Raw genomic sequence first — 9,708 nt, 5'->3', positions numbered from 1 at the left:
ATTGTTAAATTATCCCTACGATATGTGCTGTTTTAGGTGTGCTTTAATTAAGTGCCCTAACAATGTCTCCAGTTGGGAAAATAAGAGTGGATTTAACGACGTATCTAGAACGGATTCACGTTTAAAACTATTATATATATATATAAACTAAGATTTATTTGGCCAGATGGTGCTCTGTTTTCAGCTTTAAAATAGCTGTGACATCTATACAGGTGGCATCATTGTAGCGAGGGAAGTCACTTCTTTTGTCTCTTACAATGCACATAAGAATCTGACTTGACTCCTCGGAGCTGTCGTCCCTACAAATTTCTGCCACAGTTTTTTGTTTTAATTGTTTTACATGCTCTGTTGGGTTCAGTGCCAACGTCGTACTTGGAGATCTGTGCGTATTCAGGATCATGACCTTCTTGAGGAATTAGATTACCTACTCAGTGGTAAAACATATCAAGGATCTCGAGATTGTAGATCCCCTGTGTGACCCTCTCGTCAAAATGAGCTTCAGAGCTGACCATGGCAAAGGTGGAATTGAATTGACGAATTTTATCCAGATACTTTCTGGATCTAAGCCTCACAGCCCTGCTTTCAGATTGGGAATTTCCAATAAGTTCCTGAAAGTATGGTGAATTCCGCAAATGAGGTAAACGAACCTTTCATTTATGGCAACGAAGAGTAAAAATTAAACTGTCTCGGCCAGTCTTCTCTTGCTTAATATGTAAGCCACCACAATGTAAATATTTAACGTTCATTTGTGCGAGATGGGATGTATCACCACGGCGGTACTGCCACTCTGTATCCGTCAAATTAATTGGGAGGTTGATGCAAGCGGTCACATTTGCGTTCACTCCAGCCACTCCCAGGTTCTTTGTCTTACTGGTGGCATTTAATTTGAAATTGAGATAAAATACAAAAGTTAACCAATCAACAGAAAACACTACAAAGGAATTTTGATACACATTGTAAATTATATGATAATATGGTAATGTAACGTGTGCTCTTAATTTAACGGATTCGCTTTGCTCTGGAAGTTTTAAGTCCTGCAGTCTGTGATTAACCTTAAAAACTATTTCAAACTACAGTAGACCCCCTCTTAACCGACCCTAATGGGACCGGACCTAGGTCGGATGATTCAAAAGGTCGGATAAAACGGGCAATCCCTAAAATCATAACATAATAAAGTGCTATTCATTTGGAATTATATAATCATTATTTTGAAGTCATACTTGCATTATTTATAAAATAAACTACTCTTATCTCCTTTTTCATATTGATAGAAATGTCACAAATAAACACAAAACACGGTTAAGACAAATAGGCCTATTTTCAGTGAATATATTATAATACTAGGTAAGAGTCAATAAAATTCCTATTTTAATAACTTTACTACTGTAATGTATTAATTAATGCTTTCCAAATACATCGTAATACAGTAAAGAACCTTTTGTCGTCATTAAAGATACAAGCGACCATTTTGTTACAAGACAGGACGTTTATTTATAGCCTCTCACTGGAGGCTCGAGGCACAAAAACTATCTTGACCTTGGTGTTGTTAACACCCCTTCCCTGCCCTCCCTACAAGTTGCGTTGTTTGTTTACTCCAGCGATAAGATAATCAGTTCTCAAAATCGTAACGCACTTTATGATGTTATAAATTTGCCGCACAGATAACAAATCAGATCAGATGTGCTCGAGCTACGAAAGATGATGACAAACTGACAATAGGCTATGCTATATTTTTTGTGATCATCACAAAATAACTTATTGTTAGTCATATCCTGTAGAGATAAGCGTATGGTTTAGTTCTCATCGCCCAGCGTGGGAGCGGAAATGCCGAGATTCCTAGAAAGCGGCAGTTAAACCGAGCTGCTCTCAAAGCAAGGTGGGTAAAAACAAACTGTATTATTTTACGATCAAAGGCGGATAATCCGATTATCGGTTAATACGAGGTCGGTTAAGAGGGGGTCTACTGTATGTCCATATGTTATTTGTAAACAAAGGAAAATGAGTTTGATCAAATGTCAACAGATAGCGCCGCCTTCCAAACTTTTGCCCTAAAGTGTACTTAAGTGGTGCCCTTTCAAAATATTCTGAGACGTATTTGCACATCTACGTGGAAATACCTTTAATTTGACACCTCAAACTTTAAAATCCATCAAGCCGTTATTGAGTTATGACTGTGAAAAGAAAACTGCTTGCGTATTAATATATAGATATTTACATTCTTTCAAAATTCAAACATGGAAAATTTGGAAGCCCATAGGGCTTAGCCCAAGGGAAATATGAAATTTAAATGATATGTTGCAAAAAATTTGCAAGAAAGCCAGTTAATAAAAACAAGTCCATGGGGCGTAGCCCAAGGGAAATATTGCAATGTTTCAGCTATGATACAACAATGTATGAGCTAAGTTTCAAGTCTCTAGCTAATCGGGAAGTTAGTATAGAATTGATTGCAAAACTTGAACCGGACTAGAAAGCGATCTAATAAAAACGTTTTAAAAAACTAAATTGTGTACAATTGTGGCTTTGACATCCCCTTCCTTAGGCAAGCATGTTTCTTTAAAACCTTTTTTCTCAGCTCGTGTGCATTGTATGGAAAATCTACGCATACTGTTAGACAGCTATTTTTCTGTAGGTGTGCAGAATCCTTTTATAAATTAAAATAGGCTCAAAGATAAGCACAAAAAATGAATTTAAAATTTTAAAAAATTAACACGGGCCATATGGGTTGCCATGTTGGTAACGAAATAACAACAAAATATAAACAGAAAATCAAATCAATTGAAGAAATTCCAATCACTCACATGTTTTATTAACAGCTTGGGGTGAAAATAGAGGCAGTACATTCAATATTTTTGATCCGAGTATTCGACCACTGGCCGACCTCTAGTGTAAGATAATTTAGGCAACAAGCACAACAGCCTATGTTGATCACAGTAAGTTTACCAAAATGAACAGATGATTTCTCATTGATTTTCAGATTTACGTGTACAAATGCAAAAAAAAAACACATAAGATGGTTTATTTAACCATTGTCTTTATTAAAATAATACATCCAACTTGATGGACAGCGTGATACAGTTTCCTAGACACAAGAGTGCACAGCTTCAACACTTACGCTACCTCAACATCTATTTACATTCTCTAAATGATAAAAAATACTATAAAATAATTTTACTAAATCCACAGACACTGCTTGGGAGGGCTATATACAAGGTACAAATTTATTAATATGATACAAACATTAAATATTAACAACAAAAAAACAATAAATATACCTATATGGAACAAAATCTGTAGTTGGCAATGTTAACTCCAGCTAATCACAAAATGTAGATTACATTGCAAGGCGGAGTTCGATCCAAAAAGTATAAATGCCTTCAACCTTATTATAAACATACACAGATCACTACCTGAACGATAAGCAGTGAACAAGCGCTTGAATGTGTCTTTGCCATTGATTATAAAAAATTACCACCGGGTAGACCTAATGTTCAACACATTAAATAGGCCTCACCTTTACGTGGAATTAAGATACAAGTAAAATTTGTTAATATTTAGATTGGTTGGTAAAATATTGAAAGGAGTAGTATTATCTCAGAAAAAGTACCGATATCACAGGTTTTAGAGATTAGTAGGTGATAGCAAATGTGAGTTCTCATAACAAATAAATATTATTTCAGCTAACAGATTTCCTGATATTCACAAATATTAATTATGGTTTCTTGTTTTGGATGAAAAAGGTCCAATAATTATATTTAGTATCTAATAAACCATAATGCAAAAATATTTTCTAACAATGAGATATTAGGTTTACACAGCTGATTTTTTAGTCAACATTACTTTTAAAGAACAAACCAAAAACTAATTATGAAGGGTAAAATATTTAGTAAATAAAGAAATTAAGTAACATTATCTAACTACAATATTAACCTAGTGTACATGTAGCTTGAAATCGAGCAATTGCAAAGAAGTACAGGAGTTATTTATAAGAGTTATTATAAGTCATAATTTCCGATGATTTTAAAAGAGTCGACTAAAAGATTATTTACTAATGGAAATACTCACAATTTACATAACAGTCCTATTCCAGTTCAAGGGGGTTGGTTTTTAACTATTAAACTTCCCATGGACGGGAAAATGTAAGCTTACATTTTAAGTCGACGTAAAAAGGCTGTCAGCTGTTATAATGTACCGTACCTAAGTTATTTAGCAAATTTGTAGACCATAAGGTGTAGGTAGGCTACTTTAAACTTTACAGAACAGAGTTAGGCAAAAATTGGCAGATCTCTGAAATGGTGTTATTTATCATAGGCATACCATATGCCAAATCCTTAAAATAAAAATTCAATAATAATTAACTTATATCATCATTAAACACAAACCAAAATCCAAAACTATAAACATTTTTAATACAACATATAATTTACAGATTGACTGTTTACAATTAACATATGTTCTTCTTCTCACTTATAATTTTTGCTTCGCAACGGGAAAAATTTGTTTCATAATCATTGAAATAGATTTATAATAAATAATCTATCATAAAGTTTAAGATTAAATAAACCTACCACATATAGTTGTTTTATTTATTTTTTTGATCAGCTGTCTGAAATTGTGAAATAGGCATTTGACAGATCTGGTTGTTTAAATTTAAATGTCAAAGCAGTGAATTTTCTCATGCTTCCATGGAGACCAATTATTAATATTTAATTTCTGACAACAGCTGGTGTTTCAAAACAATGTTTGTTTCCCATGTTAATCTTATGGAGAAATACAAAACTTTAAAGGGCCCCACTCTCTAATTATTTACCAAAAAAGAAAGTTTTCTGCACAACTTCACGTTACGCTCTTTCCAATGACACCAAAAACATGTCAATCGGTTTAGTAGTTTCGGAGGAGTAATTGTCACAAAAATCCTGCTTGCGTATTAAATAAGTGTATAGATATCATTGTCTGTACTATCACCTTAAACTGAAAACATTTCAGACAAAACATTTTAAGGAAATGTTTTGAAACATGTTTATAAGTACTCAATAAAGTTTTGTGTCAATGTATGTAATAAACAAAGTATTTGTGCATTAATATTACTTTTAAGATGTCAATGGTGTACATACACAACCAATACCAACACTACAATATATCACTTGAACATAAATAATTTCACATAAGGTTTGCTATTGAGGTTTGTGAGAACAGCTCATTAAAAAACTGTTACTTTTACAAGACACTTTCACATTCACTAATGGAGAGATGTTGCTTGATCTGTGTGTTCCTCAATCCTTCTGGTGATGTCAAAGTTGTACTCTGAAAGGAAAAATTCTATATGTAGATATGTGATAAAAAAAAACAAGCCCATGGGGCGTAGCCCAAGGTAAATATGAAAATTAAATTATATAATATTGCATTGTTTTCCATTTGTGAGCTATGTTTCAAGTTTCAAGTCTCTAGCTCATCGGGAAGTTAGTATAAAATTGATTGCAAAATTTGTACCGGACAAGAAAGCGAGCTAATAAATAGGGGTTCACCGTTGATATAATAAGTACCAAAAATATATTAAATAATTTGATCTAACCTAACAATAATGGTAAAAATGTATATTTCACACCATCAGTGTCTTCAACACCACTCTTACAAGAAGGCAAAACATTTCTTTGAGTTAGGCTGTTTCGTAATTCTCGGTTCGTGATATTTAGGGGGTTTGAGGGGAAGCAATTCCATCCCCTCCGCCTGACCCTACCTTTAAATCAACAGCTGGACAGCCAAATATTTTAATTGAGTGTCATTCTCTGGTAGCTTCTTTATAGTTTTAGATGAGCACTGTAACCATGACTGGACAATTCACCACAAGTTTACAGCAATCTGCTACAATTTTGTTTCAAATGGCAAACTTGACCAATCGTGCACCACCATTTTACTTGCCCCAGCGTGCCTCCAAAGTAAACGCAGCCTTAAATTCCCTACCGACGGTTAGAAATTTAATTTTCTTCATTTAAGTCAGATTTCCATTGCCATCCAGTAACCTGGACATCTCCCTTATCCAGAACTACCTGATCCAATATAGTGCACAATCAGTGGGAGTCTACAATATCATTTGAAAAAAAAACATATTTACCTTTAAAAACATTTTAATCAATCTTGACAGTGGAGTATATTTTGCGGACAAAGAGTGATGTGCCCATGTAGCCGACCGTTCCACACATGATCCCCAGCGCAGCAGAGAACAGCGCCATGTAACCAAAATAGAAGGCTGTTTGGAAGAGCCCGTACATTCTGAAAGGGCAACCAATATTTAACATGAAAAACAGTAATATTTATCTAAAACAAAACAAGATTTATTACAATAGAACATTGATTATCTGCAAAAATAGATGGAATGGAAATTATTAAAAAAAAAAACTCAACTTATTTTCTTTACACGTTCAAGGTTTCTTTTTCTACAAAACAATATGTATTCGTATTCCATTGTGTTCTTTTGATGATAATTTTTTTTACATCCAGTACCTACAATTAAAATTTAAATCTGTAACAAAGTTAAGTACAATGTTTTAACCTGTGCTCGATTTGGGGAAGAACATGAAAAACAGTAATATTTATCCAAAACAAAACAAGATTTATTACAAAGAACATTGATTATCAGCAAAAATAAATGGAATGGAAATTACAAAAAAAACTCAACTTATTTTCTTTACATGGTTAAGGTAGTTCCGGTACCTCTCACGCAGGATAAAAATATTGGCATAAAGGTACATAAATAAATAGGTATAAAATCACATTAACTACTGTACATAGGTTACAGTTCCGGCACCTCATCTTTAACAAATCAAGCACTGGTTTTAACGGAACAAAAATCTTTAAAAAAAGTGAGTGAGCCTCTTAGGGTGAAAACACACTAACTTATAGCAGTTGATCCAGAGTGACTGACATCGCACACATGCAGCGACAGATGTCACATAGTAGGCCCTAAGTTTGCATGTAATTTGCAAACAATAAATTAAAATCTTTGAATCACTGTGTGTGTGTTTTTACCCATATAGTTACACGTGTGTTGTTTAGTCAAATTAAAATACACTTACTTTGTTTTGAAAAAGAAGTAGTAGAATGAATACATGTAAACATAACCAGATGTAGAAGCTGCTGCAAGAAAACTCGTCCACTGCCTGAAATGTAATTGGCTTAATGAAAAATGTGTAAATACCTACAAGTTCAACTTGGAGTGACAATTTGTCTTTTCCTTTTCTTGGACTGAATATAAATCATGCTTGTAAAATAGCCGGTAATTGAAAACAATGTAAATCAATTAATGACATTGCCCTGGCCTTCAATTGGACTTACAGAAGGGGTTTTGACTGAACAGTGGCAGAATACACTGTTTTAATCATGACACAATAAGTAACAAATCAATCTGCGTAGTAGTAATGGAAAATGCAATAAATGAAGCCTATATTTTGCCTTAATAAAATCAAGTCAAATCTTTATTAATCATTAAATAACATGCGTTACAATAGATTTTGTCAAATTATAATAGGGTAATCACCGTGATAATAACTCAAAACATGAATGACATTAAACAATATATTCAAAGGTTTCCAGACAATAAATAAATAATCAGTTCAAACAATCATACTTGCTAGGGAAATAATTTGGTAACCATATTAACTATAAATAAAACTGGTGTAATTTTAACAAGCCGATACCATACATAAATATTAAAAAATATTACACAATGGGATGTAAGATGCAATTGACTAGATGAAACTAGTTCTAATAACTAAAACTAAAGCTGATAAGTCTTGTAAATAAATGGGTATAAATTAATGAGTATATATTAGTGATGGGCGGATCCAAGAAAATGTCGGTACCGGATCCGGATCCAGATAATACACTGCCATAAGGGCGGGTTAAAAAACGTAATCAACAGAATGCCAATTTTAATCATACTGTTTAAAATGAAATTGGTAATTAAGTTTGGTAAATACAGTTACATTTGAGTTCTAACAGCATTTATAATTTAATTTAGTTTTATTATATATTCTTGTGACGCTATTATACAGTTTTTTCTGTGCAAAATAAAGATGATTTGATTTGATTTAATGTTTAAAGGTTAATACATCTTATACATAGAGTAATCTCCAGTTGAGCCCGAAATCCCTCATTTTTTGGGGACACTAAAACTTTTCAAAATCATAAAATGAAACTTTGTCTTAAGTTTGCACGACCACCAAAAGGGTACCTGTGTATATTTTACCATAGTTCGATCAGAGAATGCTATATCGTGGTTTTTGCATGCAGTTCTACAGTTAAACCCTGTGTCTGTATACAAGAAGACTATACTGTGTTCTAACTTAGAAAAAGTTGGGGGAGTCTTGACTTTTTTATTCACCCTGTATTTTACCTGTAGAATTTTACATACCCGGCTATCATCACTGTGGACCTGGTGTAAAGTTTCTCGAGTGCAGCAAAGGCAGTTTGCACTCGGTGTTACACATTATATTTTCCCTACAGTTACTATAAATCATATAGTTAATTAGTCTCTCAAACACTGTACAACTCGTTTTTAGGTTATGTTAAATCCAAACATTGAACAAAATGGGAAACGCTGCACCAGTTGATCGCAGTCGTAATATCTTTAAGTGTTGCCAACCTATCTCCAAGCGAAAACGGATTACATGCATGATAAAAGCACACTGTTTTGTGTTGTTTGGTTGGAATACTGGTGTGCGGTAAAAAAGAACCGTTCGGGCGGATAATTCGACTATTGGTTAATGCGAGGTCGGTTAAGAGGGGGTCTACTGTACAAAGGACGGGTATTTTGCTAGTATCTAATGTACAGAACAGAATTGGTCCATTCCAAACAGTCTTTTTTTCTGGAATGCTAATTTAATTTCATTTATGAAACACATTTACACAATCTTAAATTTAAATACTATGGTTGTAGAATCATTTACCATCGGTAATCCTCGGCATTGAGCAGGAAATAGGTGCATACAATAGTCACACAAACAGTAACTATCATTAGGATTAGGAAGACTAGCAGCATGAAGCCGTAAACGTAGTAGATCTTGTATGCCCAGAATGAAGTGAAAATAAAATACCTGCAAACACAAAAGATAATACCATTATTTTTTTTATTGATCCTAGGCTATTCAGTATACCTTATAATTAGGGGTGTGCAAATATTTGAAAGTTTGAATAGTTGAACGAATACTTTAGTATTCTATTCGAACTTTCGAATATTAAATAAACCTAGGAATAATCTGTAACCTCAACCAAATAAATCATAGTATTCTGTTGTTTTATTTCATCCCAACATCATTCCATTTCAATACTTCAATTTATAACCATCACAAGTCACAACTGCGAATTCAGCATATGAAAATCTTTCCACAACAACACTATCAGCGTACTTTACGAAAAAGTACACTAGTGTGTTCTTTTTATGTGTTATATTGACCTCCTGAGACTTCTTTATTCAGGTGAGTTAGTTGTGTATCCTCCCTTTCTTCTCAATAATTATTCCAGAGCCAAGTTGCTTTTTTTCCATTAAAAAACTTACAATTCATTTAGGTATCCTGCATTTGTTATTCAAAGTAATTAAAAAATAGATGTTGATTTTTCATTTTAGTAATTGAATATACAGGGAGCGGCAGAAATATCTGACGGTTTTCAAGCGAGTACAGTCCGGCAGCCAAGTGGAGGAGGGTGGTGGGGAGC

The 9,708-nt window shown here is 33.6% G+C and overlaps 1 protein-coding gene across 1 annotated transcript in view; it reads right to left on the bottom strand.

Moving 5' to 3' along the window:
* Window positions 1-3,010: 3,010 nt before the first annotated feature.
* Window positions 3,011-9,708, bottom strand: part of LOC128983447 (transmembrane 9 superfamily member 3-like) — a 55,342-nt gene continuing 48,644 nt past the window's right edge. The window contains exons 9-12 of the mRNA XM_054402740.1: window positions 8,943-9,089; window positions 7,071-7,154; window positions 6,110-6,267; window positions 3,011-5,301 (exon numbers count right to left, since the gene is read on the bottom strand). Of these exons, the coding sequence (XP_054258715.1) occupies window positions 6,123-6,267; window positions 7,071-7,154; window positions 8,943-9,089 (376 nt within the window). The 3' untranslated portion in view covers window positions 3,011-5,301; window positions 6,110-6,122. The remainder of the gene's footprint in view (window positions 5,302-6,109; window positions 6,268-7,070; window positions 7,155-8,942; window positions 9,090-9,708) is intronic.

Source organism: Macrosteles quadrilineatus, unplaced genomic scaffold (assembly GCF_028750875.1).
Source record: "Macrosteles quadrilineatus isolate MER2022 unplaced genomic scaffold, UCM_ALF_1.0 Scaffold_1__1_contigs__length_201487025, whole genome shotgun sequence".
Taxonomy (NCBI): domain Eukaryota; kingdom Metazoa; phylum Arthropoda; class Insecta; order Hemiptera; family Cicadellidae; genus Macrosteles; species Macrosteles quadrilineatus.
The sequence above is the reverse complement of the archived record's forward strand: the minus strand, read 5'-3'. Positions and strand labels throughout refer to the sequence as shown.